The 24,099-nt window shown below is 51.4% G+C and overlaps 9 protein-coding genes across 9 annotated transcripts; 3 read left to right on the forward strand and 6 right to left on the reverse strand.

The window, feature by feature from the left end:
• Nucleotides 1-1,753: 1,753 nt before the first annotated feature.
• Nucleotides 1,754-2,603, reverse strand: ASPBRDRAFT_27261 (uncharacterized protein; the record flags this gene model as incomplete). The annotated part of the gene is made up of 2 exons (XM_067622351.1): nt 1,754-2,424; nt 2,483-2,603. The coding sequence occupies 2 exons, from the start codon at nt 2,601-2,603 to the stop codon at nt 1,754-1,756; spliced, it is 792 nt and encodes a 263-aa protein (XP_067481464.1).
• Nucleotides 2,604-3,293: 690 nt separating this feature from the next.
• Nucleotides 3,294-3,734, forward strand: ASPBRDRAFT_27262 (uncharacterized protein; the record flags this gene model as incomplete). Its single annotated transcript, XM_067622352.1, has 1 exon — nt 3,294-3,734. One exon carries the CDS (start codon nt 3,294-3,296, stop codon nt 3,732-3,734), a length of 441 nt encoding a protein of 146 aa, XP_067481465.1.
• Nucleotides 3,735-4,338: 604 nt separating this feature from the next.
• On the forward strand, nt 4,339-5,588 carry ASPBRDRAFT_39324 (nucleotide diphosphatase). The gene has a single exon (XM_067624113.1). The coding sequence runs from the start codon at nt 4,483-4,485 to the stop codon at nt 5,344-5,346; it is 864 nt and encodes a 287-aa protein (XP_067481466.1). The 5' UTR covers nt 4,339-4,482; the 3' UTR covers nt 5,347-5,588.
• On the reverse strand, nt 5,569-6,669 carry ASPBRDRAFT_39325 (CybS family protein). The gene is made up of 5 exons (XM_067624114.1): nt 6,392-6,669; nt 6,302-6,319; nt 6,081-6,147; nt 5,888-6,007; nt 5,569-5,791 (listed from the first exon to the last, which is right to left on the reverse strand). Exons 1-5 carry the CDS (start codon nt 6,522-6,524, stop codon nt 5,626-5,628), a joined length of 504 nt encoding a protein of 167 aa, XP_067481467.1. The 5' UTR covers nt 6,525-6,669; the 3' UTR covers nt 5,569-5,625.
• A 587-nt stretch (nt 6,670-7,256) lies between these two features.
• On the reverse strand, nt 7,257-8,763 carry adB (adenylosuccinate synthase ADE12; the record flags this gene model as incomplete). Its single annotated transcript, XM_067626894.1, has 4 exons — nt 7,257-7,967; nt 8,040-8,491; nt 8,545-8,613; nt 8,721-8,763. The coding sequence occupies 4 exons, from the start codon at nt 8,761-8,763 to the stop codon at nt 7,257-7,259; spliced, it is 1,275 nt and encodes a 424-aa protein (XP_067481468.1).
• Nucleotides 8,764-10,309: 1,546 nt separating this feature from the next.
• Nucleotides 10,310-11,441, forward strand: ASPBRDRAFT_118870 (elongation of very long chain fatty acids protein; the record flags this gene model as incomplete). Its single annotated transcript, XM_067617202.1, has 2 exons — nt 10,310-11,029; nt 11,106-11,441. The coding sequence occupies 2 exons, from the start codon at nt 10,310-10,312 to the stop codon at nt 11,439-11,441; spliced, it is 1,056 nt and encodes a 351-aa protein (XP_067481469.1).
• Nucleotides 11,442-11,683: 242 nt separating this feature from the next.
• On the reverse strand, nt 11,684-14,972 carry ASPBRDRAFT_440637 (DnaJ domain protein). Its single transcript, XM_067625116.1, has 3 exons — nt 13,560-14,972; nt 13,351-13,432; nt 11,684-13,296 (listed from the first exon to the last, which is right to left on the reverse strand). Exons 1-3 carry the CDS (start codon nt 14,752-14,754, stop codon nt 11,958-11,960), a joined length of 2,616 nt encoding a protein of 871 aa, XP_067481470.1. The 5' UTR covers nt 14,755-14,972; the 3' UTR covers nt 11,684-11,957.
• Nucleotides 14,973-16,528: 1,556 nt separating this feature from the next.
• ASPBRDRAFT_192956 (uncharacterized protein) lies at nt 16,529-19,908 on the reverse strand (the record flags this gene model as incomplete). The annotated part of the gene is made up of 3 exons (XM_067620547.1): nt 16,529-17,479; nt 17,535-17,587; nt 17,640-19,908. 3 exons carry the CDS (start codon nt 19,906-19,908, stop codon nt 16,529-16,531), a joined length of 3,273 nt encoding a protein of 1,090 aa, XP_067481471.1.
• A 1,979-nt stretch (nt 19,909-21,887) lies between these two features.
• ASPBRDRAFT_120689 (MFS transporter) lies at nt 21,888-24,099 on the reverse strand (the record flags this gene model as incomplete). Its single annotated transcript, XM_067617376.1, has 3 exons — nt 21,888-22,701; nt 22,786-23,701; nt 24,006-24,099. The coding sequence occupies 3 exons, from the start codon at nt 24,097-24,099 to the stop codon at nt 21,888-21,890; spliced, it is 1,824 nt and encodes a 607-aa protein (XP_067481472.1).

Raw genomic sequence — 24,099 nt, forward strand, 5'->3', positions numbered from 1 at the left:
AAATGAGAGCTGTATCCACTGCGAGAAGACAAGACAAGCGAGCGTAAGATTGACGGCAAGAAACAAGCATCGAGAGAGCTGTCCGTAGCATTCACCGGGAGGGTATGGTTTGCTGCTGTAATGGTCTTTGATACCAAGTGACTAGGCCCGGTCTGGCTGCCAGTGTGCATGTAGATGCTACTCGCAGGCAGTCAAGCCCAGCTAAATCCACAAGGTAAAGAGATCTCAGACTAAGCTCTCATTCATTCATATACTCGGTGGTCATGCACAGTACTTCTTTGACTAACCATGGGAGTCGGAACTTGACAGCATCCGTTCTGCAAAACGGAGCTGTCTGGACGTCCTAGGCTGGTCAACTCGATATATGCTTGCCATCAGCACCAGTCTCGATGACCGTGTCTCTATGGCAGGGAACCTGCACCATAGCCAAGATAATCCCTTTCCCTGACGTTGCGTTGGGTACTGGCGGTCCCAGATCCTATGTCGAAGGCTGCCAAGCTTGTGGTCTTTCAGAAGGCTTCCGGACAAGATACGTTTGACTGACGATAGCTTCCGTTCTAGAGACCAGTGTACCTAAGTCTCGATTATCTTTGATGTTGCGCTTTGACTGTGCTTCGAATGAAACCGCTTCTATATGCCGCTTCTCGCTACAATCACCCCACGGATTCCACATTCTTTTGGGCCGTGGACGCTATCATAGGCTGAAGCTATTCGGTACATGGCAATATTCGGCGCAGAGCTGGCAGTTTCCACCCCGGAGACTAGACATCGATGGTCTATACGTGGCCCTTGCCATCTGATGTAGAGGCCTTAGGGCTCCAGGCATGAGGCATGATCCAAGCAGACAAGAATTTGTGGTTGTCTTCGACCAGGTTTCTTATCCTCAAGATTGGACTTTTGATACACCCATGGAGCACTAGTCCTTCCGGTATGGCTATCAGATACCACGGTGATCTGAATATATTGTCTGTCTAGCCCAGGGGTTCCGAAGCCAACATCAGTGCATATGCAGCCAACCTATTATCATGGTTAGTGACCATCCCATAGCGACAGTACAAGGGCTGAATTCTAATCAGCAAAGACCTACTCAGCAGACCCTCCTGCACAAGAGCATTCTTGCAAGTACCCTGCGTAACGACGCGTCGCCAGCACGGAGATATGCTGTTCCTGTCCAGTTCAAAGAGAACCAGAACAACATGCCCTAACAAAGGCTTTGATGCTTGAAAACGGGATAAAGGCATGGAGGGTGACTGGGCCAGAGCGACAATCACCCTCCACGGCTTTGAGGCAGAGGAGAGAAAGAGAAGTTGAGGATGCTCAGTGTTCTTTATTGTACGAGGTAGGCAAACATGTCCTTCACTCTTGTGAAGCTACGGCAACTCAGGCGAGGCGATTCCCGAAAAGGAAACTTAGCAGTGACGGGAGGCACGCCTGAGGAATGGTTGGCACCGGTTAATTAACATGGGGCTTAACTTTATCTACTGAGTTAATGAGATCGTTGATGTGATTGCTGTTCACCTGTTAGGCTTGGGAGCGGTGAACAGCGATCTGTGCCATTTACCTTGATGTACAAAACCAATATATGTGCCTGAAGTGCATTCTACTGTGGTGCTGCGCGAACTAGTTGAATCCAAGATGGTGCGTGCTCCTCTCTGCTCTTTACAGTCAAGATGTGATGTGACCTTATTTTAGAAGGATCTTCGACTACTAAGTACACAATGAGTGGCCTCCAGATTAGAACTCCAGCCACTGTCTAAGTAGATTCAACATCCTCCACATTAGTATGACGTCCACGCTTTCGTTTTCCCGCTGCCTGTGTATTATCGCTCGTCCACTCGCTGATCTCCCACTCGAAACTCGTAGACTGATCATCACTAACCCCAACACCACGCCTAGTCTTCATCATCCTCCCCAGCCGGCTCCCCTCCACCATCTCTTCGAACCACGGAACCCCGCCCAGCGTGCCATGTCTGTAACTTCGTGAGACTGTCGACCCAGACGGAATGACCACATCTGATGAACGGGTTTCATGTTGTGCTGTAGCCGGACTAACAACCACCTTCTCCTTTTGCTTCGCAGGCTCCGCGCGTTCCTCGTCTGCTTCCCTCTCCTCATCCGAGGAAGGTGGAGGCGAGTCTGGGGGCAATAGTTCCAAGTCCTCCAACATGCGCTGGTCATCGCCGAACAAACTTCCTATCGACACTGACATGTACTCCGCCTCCTCGCGCGGGTCCTCGCTCCAGACTGTGAGTGGCGTGCCGCAGTAGCCGCAAAAGACCCGCTGGGTATGTGGCGCATGGTGCGGGGAGAAGATGCGACGGATGGTGTTGTGTGTTTCGTCGGGAAAGTAGGATTGGGTGTGAGATTGGTACCAGGTTAATGGCACACGAAGCCAAGCTGTCAGTGGAGCTGCGTGAAATCTTCCTGTCCAGTTTGTGGTTAGTAGCTTCGTATGTAGTATGTATTTGGTGAAGTGACGTACGATTGTCCCGGCTGGTGTCGAAGTAGACGTGAGCATGGTCAGTGATATTATCGGGCAGTCGAATTTGGTATTGATTTCTCCCACATAGACAGGAGCCGCGAAGATGCTCGTGACTGGCCATATTGTGGTGTTGATCTCCGTTCGGGGTCTGCTTCTCGCCGTTATAACTAGTTAGTAGTGAAACAGCGCTAGCGTGAGGTCATAGATCGAGCGACGATCAATTGAGGAAAGATTGAAGACCGAGAGGACACGACCCCAAAGGTAGGTTATTCAGCCTAATTGTATCTCTAGAATGGTGGGAGGCAGAAAGGGGACATATAATGGGGAGGTGCAGGTGAAATGGTATCTGAGGGAATCTAGAAGCAACTTGAACGATCGATGACGTTACGCGGGTGAGGCCACAAACCACAGACTGGCCAGTTGGCGGTAGTCCTGGATCTTAACGGGAACACTTCAAGTCGATCGCGGATCCCATTAATGGACTTCCCCTCCATTGGTCCAGAAACCCAGCGAGTTTCCCCTTTAACAAGCTGAGGTCTGCGATGAACCTCTAGTCTTGTCTTCTTTCTCTTACATCTCTCATCTATTCTTCCACTCATTCTCTCCCATTTAGTCTCTCTCTTTTCCATCTGTGCTGCGGTTTGTTTTTCTGTTTTCTCTCTGCTCTTCTCTTCCCCGCAGACCCTACCCTGTTTGGTTGTCACATGAAAATCAATCCCACCCCAGCAAGAAGCACATGATAGTCGCGCTGTATGAACGACAATAATTGCATTCTCCTCGTCCACTCCTATATAATCCCAGAAGATTCACGATGCCATCTGCACGACCTCCTGCCTCCCTGGCTTCCAGCTCTTCCGAACCATCCTACTCTCCCCTGCCCGCCGGCGCAACCACCCATCCCGACGATCGCGACGACCGTTCTCCATCCACCACACCCACCGGCAACTCCTCATCCAAGCCGGCCTCGGCCTCTTCAGCGGCCAACGCACAAGACAAGGACAAGCCGCGGCTCACGGAGCAGGAAAAGAAGAACAACCACATTGCATCGGAGCAGAAACGCCGCGCCGCAATCCGGGAGGGCTTCGATCGATTGACCGAGCTGGTGCCTGGCTTGGAGGGTCAGGGTCGCAGTGAGAGTATTGTGCTTCGCAAAACGGTGGACTTTATTCAGCTTCAGCTGCAGGAACGACAGGAGTTGATTGCGGAAATTGAGCGTCGCGGAGGGCGCATCGATGATTCGTTTCGCACCTGATGCTGCCGAGGTCCGAGCGGCATGTTGCTGTTGTTGTTGATGATGATAATTATGATTTACTTTTGGGGTGGATGAGACTATGCTACATGCGTCACGCGACTATTGGATGATATTTGGAAAGGAAAAGTCCGGCGCTAGGTCTTGACGGATTGGTTAGTAGGGGTCATATTGTGCAATTGCAATGGGCGATGCTTGTGGTGGTTTCCTTTTGCCTCTACGGAGGCTTCTCAGCCTATGGTCTTGAGGCGGAAATGGCGTTGTATTGGTTTATAGGATGAGAAGTACCTGATTGTTAACTGCTGAGATTGTTGCACTGCTGCATATATACATTGGCGGCATGATGAGTTTAATTGTTGGGTTTCATAGCAGATACATGTTGATGCTAAACTGGAATGGCAATCATCGGCTGAATGCAGCTTTCCACATGGAGGCAGTAAACGAAACCAGATGCAGGAGCACAAGTTGTACAACACCCGCTATCCTGAAGCGTTAAGCTTAACCTTAAAGCCTACTCAAAATACAAAGTCTGCAATAGACATATGCAGCATGGACCACCATCACATGCACCGCCCATCTCGTATCACTATCTCGTATCTATCTGCATAGTTTATCACAACTGCCGAGTCTCACCGCCCGTCTATCAAATTCCAACACCACCACCATCACCATATACCAGCCCCTATCTCAATCTCACAAACCACACACACACACATACACACATCACAAATAAACAAAAAGACATACCAAAATGTCCGACAGCAAACAATCGCTCCTCTCCCAAACGGAGCCCGAAACCGACGACCCACCCCCAGCCTACACCACTAGCAACACAACAACGACGACCAACAAACCCAACCACCAAAAACGCGCCTCCCTCCTCCCTCGCCCCCCACCACTATCCCTCCCAATCCTAACGCACCTGCGCAACAAGCGCTTCATCCTAGCCTCCTCCTCCCCGCGCCGGCGCCAAATCCTCTCCCTCCTCAGCCTCCCTAACATGGAAATCATCCCCTCCAACACCCCCGAAGACCTGCCCAAAACCCTACCTCCCTTCGAATACGTCGTCCAGACCGCCACGCTCAAGGCACAAGCCGTCTACGCACAAGAGATCGACTCCCCCAAGGGGGACCCCTTCATTCTTGCCGCGGACACCGTCATCGTGGACACATCCATGGGAAGTATATTAGAGAAGCCGCGCAGCGAAGCACACCACATTGCGATGTTGAAGGGGTTGAGAGATGCCGGGGAACATAAGGTGTATACGGCGTTGGTGGCGATGACGCCGTTGGCGAGTGCCAGGGTTCCTGGGTATGCGTTGGAGACGTGTTTGGAGGAGACGAAGGTGTGGTTTGATCAGGGGGTGAGTGATGAGGTGATTCTGGCGTATGTGAGGACGAGGGAAGGGGCGGATAAGGCCGGGGGGTATGGGATTCAGGGGTTGGGGAGTATTCTGGTGGATAGGATTGAGGGTGGGTTTGATAATGTTGTTGGGTTGCCGTTGAAGGCGGCGTTGAGGTTGATGGAGAAGGTGGTGGTTAGGGCGGATGATGAGGATTTGTTGGATGGGGAGGCGCCGAGTGATGAAGAGGAGGGGGATGAAGATGAGGAGTAATCTATCTCTTTCATACATGATATACTATATATATACTCTATGAAGTATGATTGCTTTGTAATGTGTAAGTATGTATGTTTGGAAGAGGAACGGGGACTATCTGTGTATATAGTGAATGGAAAAAAGTATAGGTATATTTCAAAGTACATCTTTTATAGCTCCGCGAGCCAAATATGGAATCAGAACATGTACACAGAGAGACAGGCACATACGCCCAGAACAAACCACACAAGCAAAAAAAACTAAACCATATCACAAAAACACAACATCCCTAGGAGTCTATGCATTCCACACCCGGCGGAGAGCCTCCGTGACACCAACGTCGTTCGTCTCGAACTCGTACAGACCGACAGCCGTGCTGAGGGTGAACGCGCGGAGCAGCCAGATCATGAAGGTGTGGGTCTTGGGGACACGGCGAGTAGGGAAGTAGTCGGTGATGGAGGCGCTGTCATCCATTAGCCACAGTTCCATAATCCACATGCGAACATTCAATTCTATTTGGGGTAAAAGAGAGATAGAGTAAAGGAGAGGAAAGACATACTGGAAACCAATGTGCGAGTGAACCACGATGGCGGAGCAGATGACGGCGTCCATGACGGGGCTCATAGAGCCAGCAGCGAAGGGAGCAATGCAGAGAGGGACGAGAGAAGCGGAGACGAGTCTATTAATGTCAGTATTTGCTTTCCAACTATCCATCCAGATATATCCGGATAATCTTTATAGACGTAACGCACCTCTCAAAAGTCCAGTGGTAGCTACCCTCGGTAGGGTGAGACTTGGGGATAGGAGCGGGGTCGTTCACTATTTCGAATTGTCAGAGCATATTCCAAACATTATGCATGCCGTTTTCGAATTTCAATCATGGTTGTCCAAGCGAAGTCGATATCCCCGGGTATCGATTTCCCCGTAGACAAAACCAAAACCAACAACCGAAAGCAACCGGAGAATCACGTACTCGTTCCCTGAATAGTCTCTGCAACCACCCAACCCATTAGCATCCCATCATACCAATGTTCACAACCAATTCTTTAATTATGAAACTCACGAGGCAAAGGAGGCAAGATCTGCTTCCTAGCGGACGCATGAAAAGCCACGACCTGCGCGACATTCTTAGTCGCGAAGGGAGCGCGGAACGCCGACCGCAGGAGGGGAGAAGACTGGCGCGCGATGGAGGCCATTTTGCAAATGAATCTGCCTTTGCTTAAAGGAGTGGAGTGGGAGGAGGGTGGGAGGTGTGGTGACCGGCGATGCTCAGCGCTAAGATAGACACAAGCACAGCAAGTGACAGATGCAGAGGTGAACTGAAGTTGAGAATGGAACCTCGGGAGTCCGATCGGGAATACGGTCATCATATTGTCGAGGCTCTGATTGGTTGGAGGTGCTCCGCCCAGCCGAAAATGGCCGATGTGCCGGCAAAGGTATCTATCATCATTCTACCATTTGTGATGGTGAAACTGATTATGTTGGGGGTTGATGATGAGTGTGCAACTATGATACTAGTGAGGTCTACTATATTTCATTTTTCTGATTGTCAAGCTATTGCGGTGCGAGACTGGATAAGTAGGAGACCTCAAGTGACTTCTGCCTCAGGCATTACTCCCGTACCCGATTGCCGACAGCTATAGGCAAGGGGAACTTCTGCTAAGACTGCAGTACCTGCAGGCATGGAATCTATGGAATCATCTACTTAGCTATAGAAGCTACACAATATTGAAGATAGCAAGTATATTCCGAACTGTACTCTATACCCAACCATCGTCTACCTCTACCCACGAGCCAGTTATCACATCATCCATATACACAATGCATACGAAGCCATCCCGATTGCACCGGGTCTTTGGATATTATAAACAAACACAAAGAAGAAAGAAACACAAACCTTTTCGGCATTGCATCTAGCAACCAAACTTTTACTCGCGGCAGATCATGTGGTCACGAGCAGGACCAGTACCGATCCACTTGATGGGAACACCACCCAACCCGCGCTCAATGTACTCAATATACGCGCGAGCATTGGCGGGCAGGTCCTCGTACGTCTTCACGCCCATGGTGTTGCTCTTCCAGCCGGGGAGGGTGACATACTCAACCTGGACCTTCTCCAGGATTTCCGGGTCGGCCGGCATCGTGTTCTCCGTGCGGGTGCCGTCGGGCAGAATGTACGCGACACCGACCTTGATCTCGTCAAAGTCATCCAGCACATCCAGCTTGGTAAGGTTGAGGGCCGTGTAGTGGTTGATAGCGTGGGAGTAGCGGCACAGGACCATGTCGAACCAACCGCAACGACGTCTACGGCCGGTGGTAACACCGAACTCCTTACCCACACCCTGCAGCTTGTCGCCGAACTCGTTCAGCTGCTCACTGGGGAAAGGACCTGAACCGACACGAGTGGTGTAGGCCTTGACAACACCGATGATGGAGCTGATGCTGGTGGGGTTGAGGGAGAGAGCCTGGACGGCACCGCCCAGACCGGTGGACGAGGAGGTCACGAAGGGGTAAGTGCCGTGGTCCAGGTCCAGCATGAGAGCGTTGGCACCCTCAACGAGGGTGTTAGGGGCGTCCTTGTACTTCTGAAGGAACGCCAATTGGTCGACGACGTAAGGGCCCAAGCGTTGACGGTATTCCTGGTTTTGTTAGATGCTCCTGGAAAGGTGCTTCCGAGACCGACAATGCATGGCGAGGAGAGGTCATCCTACCTTGAAACGAGCAAGTTCCTCCTCAACGTTGTAGTCCAGCTCGCCGAATCGAGCGCGGTATCCGGCGTCCAAGGCGCGCAGCTTACGCTCGAAGAGAGCCTCGTCGAGGATCTCGCCAACACGGACACCGCGACGGGCAGCCTTGTCACTGTAGCAGGGACCGATACCCTTGCCGGTAGTACCGACCTTGCGACCGCCCAGCCTGGCCTCTTCCAGACCATCCACGACGGAGTGCAGGTCGAAGCAAACGTGAGCACGGTCAGAGATGAAGATGCGCTTTCCAGCGCCCTCCAGACCCTTGTCCTCCAGAGAGGCCAACTCCTTGAAGAAACTGGGGACGTGCACCACGGTACCAGCGCCGATCAGGTTGATACAGGAGGTAGAGACGAGACCGGAGGGAAGGATGTGAAAGTCGTAGGTCTTGTCACCGTGGACAATGGTGTGACCGGCATCTATCCATTCCATTAGGCATGATTCTCCCACGGGCATATGTGGAAAGACTTACTGTGGCCGCCAGCGGCACGGCAGCAAAGCGTAGCCTGCTGCGCAAGCATATCGGTAATCTTTCCCTTTCCTGAATTGATAATCCATCAGCCATGTCCCAAATCAATTTATTCCCATCAATCAATTGACTCTTCTCGAGGCGCGACCAGCCAGAATATAGCCAAGGTGACAGCCTACCTTCATCACCCCACTGACTACCCAGAACAATTGTGACACCCATGATTGTGAAATTGAATTTGAAGCCACGAAATATATCTCAATTAAGCAGCTCAATTGCAAATTTACCCAACGGTAGATGTGGTTGTGGAGGTCGTGCGAACAAGAAGACAAAAATAGTCACTCAAGATCGAACGGCAACGCGGGGCACTGAATGCGGGATGGGATGTGAGTCACTGATCTCGAAAGAAACAGCAGCAACAGTCTTTAACAAAAGGAGTAGAAGGGTAGAATAAGATAAAATGAAGATCAATTAAAGCACACTGAGACTAATCTTGAAGATAATCTGCAGTGACTGGAGCAGCAACGTAGGTTCCGTAGAAAAACCTCGCGACCGTCAAAATCCAAAAAGCCGAAAAAAGAACCAGCGGAGGGGGACTGGCTGCGGAGGCAAAGAATGATATATGGCCGGGCAGTCCCTCATCAGTCAGCCAGCGGGGGTGACCGGGACAGACTCGGTGAGACGAGAGAGGCAGGGCCACACAGTATCCCATACAGAGTCAAGTCAAAAGATATGAGTGATTACTACTACTAATCCAATGCTTTGACTTATTCCTTACCATACCGTTACCCTCAAATCCGGTTGTTGGGCGGGCCTTCGGTGTTTCCCGCTTCCCCCAAAAGTGACACTTTTTACTACGTAACCAGTATTGCTCTCCGTATTGCTCTCCGTATTGCCGGTACCGGTGCTCGTTCCCCGCGGCGGGGTCGGTCGGGTGCGGTATTGGACGGCACAATACATGATTGCCTACTTAAGATTAGTGCTTTGAGCCCTTCATTGAACTAGGCAATTTAAGGCATGCCTAATCAGGTGATCTCTACGCAGGGGAATTTTGTGTGCTAAAATTTATTTCCTTTTCTAGCTAGGGCCATCTCCAGGGCCATCTCCGGAGGCACTAGAGTGGGTGCCACCTGGGCAGAGGCCCGGATAAGATCTATGAATTTACAACAGATATAGTAAGTCTAGTATGGAAGTATGGTGGTTGAATATAGTAATTCTGAATATGGCTATCTGTAGAGTCTAATCAGCCCTGTGTGGAGTCCTAATATAAATTGTTCAGTATAGGATATAAGTTGCATCGTTTCAACATCTCGAATGTACTACTTGAAGCTGTCAGTATTGCTAGTAGACCAAAGAGGTATATCCCATTGTATGGTGCTGTTTTCTCAAACCTTAGGTCTACCAACAATCGTTGATGGGAAGAGTCGTGATATTAGAGGTGCATACGCCAGGTGGAAAAAGGTGTCAGATCAAGGAGGAACATTAGCATATGCAAGGTCCACGGCTTGTCTCAGGAAAGACAGAGCTGACAGTCAAGTAAGTAATGCGCATGCAAGGGGCTATACAGGCATCAGGTTGGCAGAAAGTAAATCCTCGGCTTCTCAAATACTTCATCACCTAAGGAATGTTGCTATAGAAGGAATGTATTGTCTTTCACTTACCTACTTACTAGAGCATACTATTTAAGGAAAGAACCATGGCCTATATGGCCCAACTAAAAAAAGGAGAGATACTACTGCCTTCCCTCGCGTCTCCTCACAAATCCAGAATGAACGACTCTCTATCTTTGCACTTTGCTCTGCCACCAGCTAATCTCATCCAATACCCATCCCTCCATCACACCCCAATCCTCCGTCCAGCCGATTCGAAACGATCCTGGACCAGGCCATTCAACATTCCTACCCAGGTGTATGACTACCCTCTGCATATCGCTTTCCCATTCGTTTTTGCCAGCTCTTACGTCCTAATCATCACTTACCTCAACTCCGTCAATCGCAAAAGCGGCCACAAGCCATGGAGACTGAGCCGAACCCGCCCCTTTTACTATCTAGTTCTTCTGCATAACATCGGTCTTGCGATATTTTCCGCATGGGTGTTTTGCGGCTTGCTCTCAACAGTCTATACAAACTTTCCGTCCGTGAAACAAGAATCGTATTCTGTGCATGCGGTCGCGACTTTATGTCATGTGGAAGGAAGGGCTGTTCTGCAACATAGTGGGCTCAACGCCACAGTCAGCAGCACGGGGGATATTGCTTATGATGATGGGTTATGGCAAAAAGGCCTTGGATACTTCAGCTGGATTATGTACCTGTCCAAATTCTACGAGGTGATTGACACGGTCATTCTGATCATGAAGGGAAAGGAAAGTACCTTCTTGCAAACGTTTCACCATGCTGGAGTGATGGTCTGTTCATGGGCACTCGTTCGGTCCATAACACCTCACTGCTTGGTGGCTGCCCAGCTAAATAGTGGTGTTCACGCATTAATGGTTCGTGATATTCTCCCCATATACGTTGTTCTAAGATTATAGCGCTAACCAGGGAGGAACCCGGGGGTGGCTGCAGTATACATACTACTTTCTTCGAACATTAAAAATCAACATTCCAGTGCACCTGAAGCGGGCATTGACGGCTATACAGATCGCTCAGTTCAACGTTGGGTATGTCTTTGGTGTAAGCTACTTATTCATTGCATATGATGCACCGCATGCGCGAATCTCAGTTGGCGGGGATGATGATTACCACGTTGAATGGAAGCGTACTGTGCTTCCGTGTCTCCATACACCAGACCACTTGGCCGTGCTGTTGCTGGGGCCCATTTATCTTGGGCCTTTGATCTATCTCTTTGGGCAGTTATTTGTCCGGTCATATATGTCTGGTGGTAAGGGAAAGATGGATTGAGAGATAAATTTGAAATCTATTGGTTGGTATTGATGCCTTTCATGCTTTGAGGATCTGGTTTATAGCGATACGTGGATTTATAGTAGTATATACAGAGGGGTAGGATATGCGGCCAGCCGGCAAACTGCTTACTATAGTAACTAATAATTATTGTTGAGGCCTGAGGCGTGGAGGAGCAGGGACCCCGGTATCGGGGTAGGGTTTGGGGTTTGGGGTTTGGGGCTAGGGTCCGTGCAGTCTCGGATGAATTCGAGATGGTTGTGCTATGCACAGCACAACATCTTGAAGATCATACTGATTATACCCTATGTATAATATCGAACGAATTCATGTCCATGCTTGACTATAATACATGTTACCGTGTCCCAAATGCCACAGTAGTAAGTAAGTAGAATAACACCAACGCCCATACCCAATGCAGTTAGTAAGTAGTAGTAAAGAAGTAACTAGTACTCGGCCGTCTCTAAAAAAACGCCCATGTCGAGCTCATGCTCATGCTCCTCTAAGCCTCTACGCCTATATCAACTTCCCACCATTCAAAATCCATTCGCGCATCTCACCAAGCTTGAGAATGCACTCTCGGTGCATTTCCCGCGCGACTTCCCAATGCAACATGACCTTGGCATCTTCATCCAGTCCGCGCAAGTAGGCGCTGAATCCGGCTTTACCGCTGCCGGCCACCATACTGTCGTCGTCACTTCCATCGCCATCGGCTTTCTTGTCGTCTTCTTCGTCATCTACTTTGAGACGCGCTGAATCCCCGACGGCGCTGATCCAGTTCGGTGCCATTCCTGTCTCGATGGCTTCTTGACGAGCGTTGAAGTGGCGCAAGATACGGCGGTTAAATGAGTTCCATTCGCGCATGTATGTGTTCATTTCTGCGGCGTAGCGCTCCCATGCGGCTCGAGGCAGTCCAAGCTGCTGTGACCCCGCGCTAATGGGAACCAGTTCCGGTGGATTCGGCCGTTTTGGTGGGTTCGGACAGACTAACTTACGGGCCTGGACATCGCGCATTGTTGTTCTGGGGACATTGGGTCGGGACTCGAATGGGAGATTGGCTTGGATATCTTGCAAGTCGTCGATGCCGCCATTGCTGGTCGGCGTGAACGGCATTGTACTGGTGAGATTGGAAAAGTCAAATGACTTTGTGTGCTGAACCTTTCCTTTCCTTGAGATTGGTCTCATCTTCGGTGGTGGCATTTCCTTCGCTGGGTCTTCCTTAGGCTGGCCCTCCTTGACTTGGTCTTCCTTGGCCTTTTCTGGCTCTGCAGCTGGTGCGGTGGTATCGACAGGCGGAACATCGTCAACATCCATAGCTTCTACATCAGCAGCGTCTGCCTTGGCCGGCTCCTCAGTGGTTTCTCCATTGACGGTCGTCTTTGCTTCTTCGGCTTCGGTAGCCACACTGGCTTGTGCAGCGGGCCGGGGTCTAGCTCCAGGCTTAGTTTGCTTCCGGGGACTCTTCTGACGCTGCGATGCAGCTGACTGTGCTTGCTTGGCGTTATCAGTGGTTGGGATGGCCCACGAGATGTCGGCCTTTCGCAGCTCCTCGATCCATGCGTCGGCAGAGAACTTCGCCTGGGCAAAAGGAGTGGGCTGTTGAGTAGTCGCCGACTCCGAGCGCGGTGACTTGGGGTTTGAAGCACCCACAGAGCCCTCTGCTTGGCCGAAGATGTCTCGGTTCGCACTTCGACCTCGCGCGCGTGAATCTTGCGACTCCTTGTCGGACTGCGCCGCACCGAAGAAGTCTGTGTTTTCCCAACTCGTGGCAAAGAATGGCTGACGGAGCTGTTCATGGCTGCTGCTCTTGAAGCTTCTGTTCGGCGTATGTGCGTCCGCATTCGAGGTTCCGGAGCTATACACGTAAACAGTTAATCTATGACCTATTGATGGGTATAGTTCAACATACGCTTTTAGGGGACTCCCGTCGCTGAAGAATGCAGATGTATCGAATACATTCTTGGATGGACTGGGTTTCTCAGAGTCTAGGCCTTATGAAAAAAAGGTCTTCGTTAGCAACTAGATTCTATCCTCCTTCGCCGTTTCGGCTGCCCAGCTACTCTTCTTAAGATTTTAACCGCGGGCGGTAGACTAATCCTTCATGATGATATCGCTTACCAGTTCCAGTCTTACGACTCTGTTCAGTATGAAAGTCGCTAAACTTCTTATGGGCACGGAGCCGGCTCTTAGGGACCGCCTTGGGCTTGCGCGCCAAGAAGTCATCATCCTCCGAATCACTCGAGCTTGTAGATGTATAATTTAGGTTATCCTTCTTCAACTTGGGACTAGCGCTCCGGTGTCTGCCACTCTCCGGAGGAGTGGGACTCGGTGGGTTGGTCCTGGGACGGGGTTGTGGACTCGACGTCGGATCGCGCATGCTAGCAGAGCGTCCGAGTCCGGCACTCGAGAAGAATGTGCGCTCCCCGCCAGCGGTGGCATATCTGCTTCTCACTCGTTCAATATCTGGGGTGCCGGAGTTCTCTGCCCGACTTTGTGCAGCTGCTGCGGATTTTCTAGCCGTCGGTGAAGGCGCCGGAGCGTAAAACGAGTTTGGCGTTTGCGAACGCTCAGCCCGAGGAACGCTCGTATAAGCAGACGTATTTGCGGCCATGGGCTCATCACCGCCCGCAGCGCGCGGAGCGAACCCTTGCTTCTTCTTCGCGGACTGTGTCCGAGTCGGCTCGGGACTCGTCGGTTTAGGGGACTTCTTGAAGTACTCGTAGGCAGATTTAGGCCTCGGGGACTGCCCGTTGGGCCTAGGTGGGGTGCCAGCATAACCAGTGCGGGGGTCAAAAGACGACCAGCCACCCGGCATACCATTGCCCTTCATCTCCTGAAACCCCCTATATGCATCGGCTCGAGTTTGCCCTTCATCTGGCCTCTTCTCCCAAGCCTGTTTCGGGGCCGCTCGCGCGTAGCTAGCATAGCGTTGGGCGCCAGCAGATGCATTATGGTGGAAAGACTGGGGGCGGGCCTTCGGAGGCTGAGGTTTAGGAGGAGTAAACGGGCTTGCGTAGGAAGTCGTAGGTGCCTTTCGAGCGGTATTGGCTTTGGGGGGACCATAGAGCTTGCCGTAACCGGCGCGCAAGCGATCCGTGTCGTATTTCAGTCGTTGTTGGGGATCACTGAGGATCTCATTGGCCGCCTGGATCGCCTGGAACTTGGCGATGAAGTCCAACTCTTTCCCGGGGTTCCTATCCGGATGGTATTTGAGCGCTAGCTTGCGGAACTGTCTCTTGATCTCCTCTGTTTCCGCGCTCGGGGTCAGACCCAGGTCGGCGTAGTAATCCCTCCGCACGTCCGCCTTGACCATTTTGAAAGAGTGACGGACTACCGGATCACTTGAAATGAGCGTGTACCACTATCGTCGCGCCAAGGATCAATCGTGTTGTACACATGACCTATCACGAGGAAGGAACGGCACTGCAGGTCGGACTGAAGAAGACCAAGGGAACAAGCGTAGCGAGCAAGAAAGAAGACCGGCAGAAAAGCAGAACCCACGTCCAATCGTGAGCAGAGAAGGAGAAAAATCGAGGTGCCCGCAAGGATCGGAGCGGACGATGGGAGCCGGAAACCGAAGGGTTGCGGGGAGTACAGCAAGGAGCGATGGTTTCACCGGTTATCTGGCATTTCCTGGTTGGTTAGCATGGGGGAATAAGCTTAAGCATATTCAGCAGATATGGGAGGATAATTGAAGCAATGGGGAAAGTTCACCTGTGTTGCAACACAGTTCTTTTTCCACCGTGGAGCGTTGGTTGCCGGGTGAGAGTGTTTTGATTCGGAGAGCTCCACTCAAAACCAGCTTATTTTTCCTTCTTATTTTCCCCCTCTTAGTAAACTGCACAAAACCACATGATTCCCACTGTCACAGATTCCAACGAAGCAGTTGCTTCCACAAAGAGAAAAAAGAAGAAGAAGGAAAACGAAGAGGGCGGGAAATAAAAGAGAGACAAGGCAAGATCGGTGAGGAACGAAGAGATGCAGATGGATTGCTTTTCTTCCACTTCGCAGGTTCGCGTTGGCCCAAGCGCCCGCCGATTGGCCGGCAGCTTCGATGCCAGTTGGTGCTTCCCCACTGCGATCTTAGCAGAATATCTCAAGGCATCTACGGAGTACATCTCTTGAAGAAGAGAGAGTAGAGACAATCCAGCGAGTCTATATCAGTCTATGATATCTACCCAACTCTATATAACATACTCGCCACTACGGAACCCAACAAGCATGAACTCCCCTCCATGATTCAAATCCCTCCCTACAGCGCCAACAACACTCACATATGACTTAACACCAGACCTCAGGAGTGATCCCCGATCGCTTTACTCAACTACGTTAGTGACTTAGTAGTTAGTCAGTTAGTCAGGCTACTTTAGTGCCGCAGACAACTCAAAGCGACCGGATTAGTTACTAGTGACAAACCAACTAACCAGTTAACCAGTTAACTAAACTTCTTGCTGCCCAATATGGTTCCATCCACGTTGGCCTCACCTTTGCTTTTTACTTTGCTGGGCACATTTACTTACACTTTAAGGTGTGTGGATTAGGATTAAAACTTACGAGATAGGTAGAAACTACTGGGTCAGTGCTTGGGCCCTGCTTTTTTTTTCTCCGCCTGATGAAACAACTTATCCACTGCCTGTGAAGTTAAACGTCATCGGGATAAGGTTTAGAGGCATAAGTTATTTCTACTCGTGTGCAGTGCCTTGGGCTCTAGTGATGTCTAGTTAGTGCATTGATCATTAGGTAGGATTCTTCTTATTAGTGTAGTAGTGGTTTTTATTAGTCATGGGGTCTTCATACTTGCGGAAATTGCAGTGGATGAAGAGCCCCGAGAGAAGAGAATGGCATGAAGGAAAATAATCATATAATGCTATGATATAGATAAGTAATAACTATACCGTAACTAACCATGTACAAAATAGGCAAAGTTAAGTTTCTCATAAGTTCGTCCATCATCCAGTCCCTTTTGTGTCCGTTTCTTTTCCATCACTAGACCATACATTTAAAACAGGGATATCTATGTATAGACATGTAGGGGGAAAGATGTATCAAACAGCCATCATCGTGTCTTCAATAGGGAGTATAGAAATCTACTGAGTTTCCCCAGATGGTCCGTTCCCCGCCCCACCGAAAAAGTAACCTTCTAAAATGTCGTAATTGGCGTTTTCGCTCCAATCATGTTGGAAGTCCATCGCCATGCCGAATCCCAGGTCGATCCCGACACTGTGGCCCACGCCATGTCCCAGTGACGGCATCGCCTGGAACTCATACTCGCCGGGTCCATCCGACCCGCCGGCCATGTGGCTGCCTTCAGCGGCCGTCGGGTCGAAGTCGAGGAAGTCCAGGCTCAACCCAGAAGGCGGGTGCTCGTTCTCCGGGGTGTGATAGTGTGTGGCGGGCGGGTTCGCATTGACGCTGTTGGGTGATGCGCTCTGTTGTGGGGAGTTGCCGTAGTAGTATGGCTGCTGCTGCTGCTGCTGTTGCTGCAGTTGGGTCTGTGGAGACACGGCGGTCTCGTAGGGGGGATAGTATTCCATAGATGGGGTTCGCGGGGGATGTGGCCGCATCGTCCGATCGGGAGGGAAGGTGGGTGTGGGAGTAGAGGCTTCGGGAAAGTCTGGTCGGACGGGATAGGGTCCAGGTAGTCTAGGTCCACTGTTGGGGCGTTCTGGGACAGCGGTGTTATCGTTGAAGAGGTCTCCGAGGTTCATGTCGAACCGTGGCATGGGGCGCGATGGCCGCGCTTGGCCCTGTCCCTGTCGTCGGGCCGGCGCGCGGTGTCGTGGGTCCTGGGAATACCTTCCATATGGTCTGCTCTGGTCTGGATGTGGCGCATTTGCCGGTCGCTGTGTGCTTCGGACGGGCGCCTGGGTCAGGTCTACTTGGGAGCCGAATCCGGTAGTAGACAAGCACATCTGGACTGTAGCTTTGCTCATACGTTCAAAGGCATCACGACAGGCTTCTGCGGGCGGGCATTTGTGCATCAGGTCGCCAAGTACAGATGTGGCTGCAAGGACGGTGAAGTCCACTTCGTCGAGGGTCTGCATACGGTTAGAATATAATCTCGAAACACCAGATAGCTCACGGATGTCGTACCAGACGGCTGCGCACCAAAGGAGAGTGCCAGATCGCATACAAAAAGGAAATGCCTGATAGAAGTCAGTAACGATACGCCAATGATCGAGCCAGCCGTTGACCTACCCGCCATGAAGATGTGGTGCGTAGCTAAATACGTGTAATTGACCAACCGTACCCGGTGCATCTGACGATAGATACGGATCACTTTCTGCCCAGCCTCTGCAACCTTGTAGTAGATGTCGTCTTCGTCTTCCGCCTCATCCACGTTGGAGAACGACGGGCTCGACACATCTTCGGCTGGCATCATCTCATCCGCCAACTCAGCTGGCACAGTCAAGCTTTGCTGGTAAAGCATAATCACCGCTTGCCAGTAGTTCAACTCGAGGAACTCAACAGGAAACCTGACTCCAGTATCGCGACGAGTGGGCGCGCTTTGCTGCCATTCCACAAGCCGCCGGTGGACGTCTCTACGCCAGGAACGGAAGGAATCGAAGCCTTGAAGAAAAGGGGAGGAGATGTCGGGGCGAATATGTCGTCTACCCACAGACGGGGCTCTCTGTCTAACGAACCGGGCTTGCTGATGCTGGAGCACATCTTGGATTTCGGACTGTAGCAGCCGCAGCTTGAAATAATGATGCGCGGAATGCTTATAACTTGGAGCACCCTCAGGAGGAGTCACAATCCCCGACTTGGTGATATATTTGTCCTCCAGCAGAGATGGGAACTCGGTACTGATGGCTTGATCGCTGATCCCAAACGGGCGGCCGACGCAGCAACTGACTAACCGGTCGAAACTGTAGACGCACCACCACAACCGGCGGCGCAGGTCGCGTACCCATTCCCGACGCCCAAGCTCGCGGTGGTCAATTCGCGCTTTGGACTTCTCTGCGTTCTTGCCTGGTGCCCGATTTATGGTTTCCTCTCCAAGCGTATCAATGTCGGTTCCATCTTCGTAGTGCAAGCCAAGATCGACGGCCAGCCGCATGGCCACACCAACGATGTACCAAAGACCAGGCGCCACAGGTCGCAGAAGGGCAAAACTAGCGAGAAGAAGCACGGCTTGTAGTTCCTCCAGAGCACCCGACCCATCCCCGGACGCAGTGTTACCCAGGAAGGACTCCAGATGGATAATCGCAGAGGCATGATACTCTTCCGGCTGGTGCTGATGGCTTGAAAGCCGGGGACGCTTGGAAGAAGATGAAGGAGAGTGGTCACGGCCATCCTCCTTCTCATCGGAGGATGGCTTGTCTTCGAATATAATCCCCGCACCAATAGCAAATACAATATTGAGAATGTAGAGACTGCGCGGGGAGCGGTTCTTTTCATCTAGTGAATATGTACGATCAAGCATCTCCATGAAGTCAGCCCGGTGCAAGATGGGCATTTGGGGATTTGCATGCTCGAAATAGAGATTGGCTAGCTTCTCAGCCAAGTCTCGATCCGGGAATGCAGCACATTTCATCATCGACCTGGTCTGTAATCCAAAGAAGGAATCACGCATGCTACTCCCCCCTGTTCCCGTAGCACTATGCGGCAGACGTTCATTCGGGCGCATTGGCCCGCGCTCTGCAACGTTCCCAGACACGGAACTCTTAACCGCGGCAAAAACCACGCGAGCGAAGGAAATCCCGGAGGTGGAGCCCAGATATCGGGGATCAGAGGTCCCTTGCACAGACACCATGCCTATGTTCGAAACCAGATTATGTATGCGCCAGTTGTCTTCCTTTTGCGAGTCCTGGTTGTTGTTGATGGTGCTGTTCTCCGAAATCTGCCCACTTGGATCGCTCTTCTCTCTTCTCAGTACGAGTCCATCCTTTTCCTTTTTCACCCACTTTTCGTTTCCATCCGCGCCGGTAGCTCCATCGCCAGCCGCTGAAACAGAACCTTCGGAGCCAACTGCAGGGGCTGGCGCAGTATCAATGCCTGTTTCGATTTTCACGGCTTCTTCCTCGTCAAATGCGACAGGGTCTTTGTAGGATATCTGATGGTCTATCAATACCTTCTCCAGATATGCCACACGGGCCTCAAGAAAGTAGACATAACTGCGAGGGATTTCGCGTTTCGTTATCGGGTCATATCCGACACAACGGACGCCAGCCTTCTCGCAGGACTGACATCGCGGCAGGCGCTGATCGCATCGATTCTTCCGTAGACGACAACGATTACAGGCGGAGACATTTCGGAACGAGGATGAATTGGAGGTAGTAGAGGGGGCAGCGGCGGACTGAATCGCAGGACCGTCGGTGGTTGACTGTTGTTGTTGTTGTTGTTGTTGCGGCTGCTGAGATTGCGCCGACGGCTCTGGTGGGATCGACGCGGCGGACTCGGTAGGCGGATGTGGACGTTTCCTCCCTATGGAGGTCGGCGAAGGAGGAGAATCAGGGTTCAGCATGACGAAAAGGGTACGCGGAAGAGTCGAGCAGACATGCGACCATGTCTCGAGGGGGAGAATTTGGAATCGTCGGACAAGCGAGATGCGGAGATGGTGTACCGGAGACCCAGAACCGAATCAGCATTCATGATAAGACAAACCACCACCTCCCCATGCGCGAAGTATGTTCTGCTTTTGCGTCTCTGATTTCCTCGAAGACCGGGGTATCCGCGCTTCGATATCCGGGGACAGCGATTCGACGGAGGGCTGACTCGCCAGTGCTGTCCCGATGCTCGGACTTTTCGTTAGTGCCGCGATCCGACAGGACAGAAAAGGGCGATATTATCTGGACGGCAGGGCACAGTCGCTGCGCATGACGGAGGGGGAGTCGCGGCAGGAAAACTCGGAAGGGCTAGGCTGGGGGAGGGTGAAATGACGGGCTGGATTATGGGCGACTGATGAGTGAGAAAGAGAAAAAGCAAAGCATCAAAAGTCAAGATAGGGCAAATTTTGGTGGAGTTGTTTGAAGGGCACCTTTGGGTCCGGTACCTAGGTAGGAAGTAGGAACATTTAGTATCGTGAATTAGTGCCGCCAGCCGGCACTAGTATCAAGTAGTGAGATGCGTACGTATCTCAGTCAAAGAGTGTCAACTGGGGATGCAAAGCAAAGCGATGACAGGTTGAGACTATAGGTGTAGCAATTGATGCTGAGTGAACGATCGAACTTATGACAAAGAATTGCACTGAGGAACCTGGTCCAAGTTCCCAGTTGATGCTGAATCTATTCGAAGCCGAATTGGTGACAATACCGATACCACTTGGACTTGATCCACGTGACACCGCCCACAGACAGTGTGTTCTGATTGGTTACTGATAAGCTGGGGCCATGGCACGGATGAAATTTGTCATCCGAACCGCGGCCTGTCAGTCAGCAGTAGTTAGTCGACTTGCTAGCGATTTAGTTCACTATGGAGAAGTACTACGGTTAAAGGTACCTCTGCCAGTTCCTGTCAATCCAACGGCGAGTGGAACTCGGAACAATGCAATAGCGCACAGGCTAGACTCATTTACTTTGTCCTCGATGATTCTCCTTCTATCTGAGCTCTCAATAATGCCCGGTTAGTGCCACTTTGATAGGATGGATGGTGCCTAGGTAACCCCCTCCCCCGTTGATCCCATCTGCACCCCCGCACTATGAGAGGACGCGACAGCACTACTACAGGTGGCATGTCTGCAAGGCGTGGCTAGTCGGAGAGAGGGGAAGGTTGCATTACTCAGTCAGAGAGCCTCGAGGAAAACTCACTCAGACCTGACGACCGAGCGGAGGGATTAAGGTACAGCGAATAGTACTAGCCAGCAAGGCAATATCACAGTCCAAGATATTGTTAATATCTACTAATGACTGATATGAACACTACAAACTACAGTAGAGGCTTGTGTTATATGTCTCAAAAATTGACCGGGCTAAGGAGAGATGCTGCTGCTCTCTGCCTCAGCCCAGCAAATGAATTGTTTGTTTCTTCCTTCCTTCCTCTGCGGATAGTGTGGTTAAATGTAGCAATAATGACAACGAGCCTCCCAGATGCATGAAATCATATGTGTGCCCAATGAATCCCCGCGGTAACCCCAAAATCAAAGACAGAATTGCCAGCCCTCATGCTTTTGTCACATATGCACCCAGTCTATACACTGCGCCATCGCCGAATCTTGGAAATCATGATCTAAAACATAAATAGTGAAAAGCGAAAGAAACCATAGGTGATGAAGAAAAATCAAGAGAAGAGATGAAAAACAAAAGAAAAAAAGAAATCAGACTATACCACCCAATTTGAGCCAAGAATCAAACAATAGCAAAAGTAGCAAAGGCAGGGCAATGCGAAGTTCAAGCAACAGGAATCAGCCTCCAAACGATAGTAGTTGGGGGAAAATAACATAAAGGACAATGGTGCGAGAGAAGCGACAGTGCTTCTCGCGATAATGAAACAGAAGTAGACTCAGGTCTATTGGCTGAACTTGGACTTGTCGGGCTCGGGCTCGGAAGTGACGTTCAGGTTGGCTTGCATTAAGTCCACGTTGGGGACGTCCATGTCATCGATGCTGGTGCGCGCCGAAGAAAGGAGTCTCCGCACTTCCTCGGGAGAGCCGTCTTCCTTGCCTGCAGTGAAGGAACCCCGCAGCGAGTCGCGGTTTGAAGTTGGGCCATCGCATTCGGCCTTCTTCTCCACGTCCTTGTCCTGCTCCGATTCCTCCATCCAAAAGCTCTCGATGGCGCCAAGGACGCACACTATGCCACAAGCCCACCAGGCTAGCACGGAGTATCCACTTTCGAGACCCTTGGAATGAAGCAAGCCAGTAACCGTTGGGCCGAAAGCGCGGCTCAAGCTGGCTGTCGAGGCGGCTGCACCGTTGATGGAACCGAGGACTTTAGAGGACGGAGCAGCGTTGGCAAGGAGAATTGCGGTAGCAGGGAATGCGATGACGTGCAGGGTGATTTTGCTGATCAGAGCGACGTAGGCCGCGGCGGTTTGCAGCTGTTCGGGCAGGAGGATAAGGTAAGGGACCATGAGGTAGAGAGGGGGCCAAACAAGCAACACGAAGCGGAAGACCCTCAAGGTTCCAAAGTGACGAACGACAAACGGGAACAGCCACAGCTGCGCGATCATGGAATAAACGCCTTGGACCGCCAGCATGAAACCGATCTTCTTCGTAGCCAGTCCCAGACCACCGGTGAATTTGAAGGGGAGCATCACATCATCGTCCGACTTGGGAGTGCTCAAGAAGACGGGCATGAGTTGGTCGAAAGAAACACTGTGACTGTTGTGCAAACAGGTCAGCGTCTGAAGAACGGCGGAGGAGGAGGGGGGGAAAGAAGTGGGGAACGAGAGGGGGAAGACTCACTATGCAAGAATGCCATAGGCAATGATGTTGAAGATGACTTGTTTGGTGAAAGCTTTGGGAGTCGCGCACGGCTCGCCCTTCATCTGCCCCTCAATGTCGTCATCTGCAGCCAGCTTGTCGGACTCCTTCATCGGGCCCAGACGAGGCGAACTTTCTGTGCTCCTGTACTCTGGCGGAGGGACATCCTCGTAGTCGTAGTACTCCTCCTCTCCGGTCAACTCCGCTTTGGCGTCCGTGGGCTCGGGAATAGGCTCGGGAGAACCCCAGACTTTCGCAACGAGCCAATTGCCCAACGCCAGGCCGGGATCGCGGCGGTGCTTCTTCTCCGGATGGGTCTCCTCCAGGAACAACAGGCCAACAACGATTCCGGACACTAAGACGACAACGCAGACCAGGTTGGGCAGCAGAAACGGAAAGCGATCGAAGATGGTGTCACGCTGGAAGAATCCGGGATAATTGTCGCATGGTTGTGCCAACGCACCACCCATAGCGGGCCCAATGATCGACCCAAGGCACCAGACGAACGGCATGATGGAATAGGCCCGGGGTTGGTGCTCCTTGACAGTGACGATCTCCGCAACGGTGGTTTGGAGCACGCCAATGTTGCCGTTCAGGAGGCCTCCCAGTGCCCGGGCAATCATGGCAGTGGGCAGGTTGGGAGCAAACCCGAACACAATCATACTGATGGCAGTCCCGATCAAGCCCATGACGAGGACGGGCTTTCTTCCAATCTTGTCACTCATCCGGCCCCAGAACATGCCTGCGGAGAACTCTGCAAAGGTGAAGGCCGAGGTAATCATTCCAGCATACAGGGCGATCTTGCGGTCGTTATCGGTAACGTGGAATGATTCGACCATCTGGTAAACATAAGGGAATATGGACATAAACGCGATTGGTTCGCAGATGCGGCATAGTGCTGATAATCATTGTCAGTCTCCATTGGATGTAGCCAATAAAAATAGTATGGTGTTGCGCGGGGAAAGGGACATGTAATAGTAAGTAGTAGACGAAAGAGGGGTGTGTGTATGTGTGCGTGCAATCAGGTACCCAAACAGAAAAGCTAAAACAAAAAAGATAAATGAAATGTGATTGACACAAAACAAAGTAATAGGCCAAGGACAAACAAATTCCTATTTGCCATATGCACGATCACGGTTGGGAATTGGGCGCAAAGGAATTGTCACAAGAGTCAATCAGTAGTAGTCCACAAAAAAACGTACCTAGCACAAAGAGCTGGCGGACAGGGAAGGCGGTCCAATCACCATTGCCCTCGCTATGCCGCCGGCCTTGTAAACATGACGGTCGTTTGAACAT

The sequence above is a fragment of the Aspergillus brasiliensis genome, assembly GCF_001889945.1.
Source record: "Aspergillus brasiliensis CBS 101740 unplaced genomic scaffold ASPBRscaffold_3, whole genome shotgun sequence".
Lineage (NCBI taxonomy): Eukaryota > Fungi > Ascomycota > Eurotiomycetes > Eurotiales > Aspergillaceae > Aspergillus > Aspergillus brasiliensis.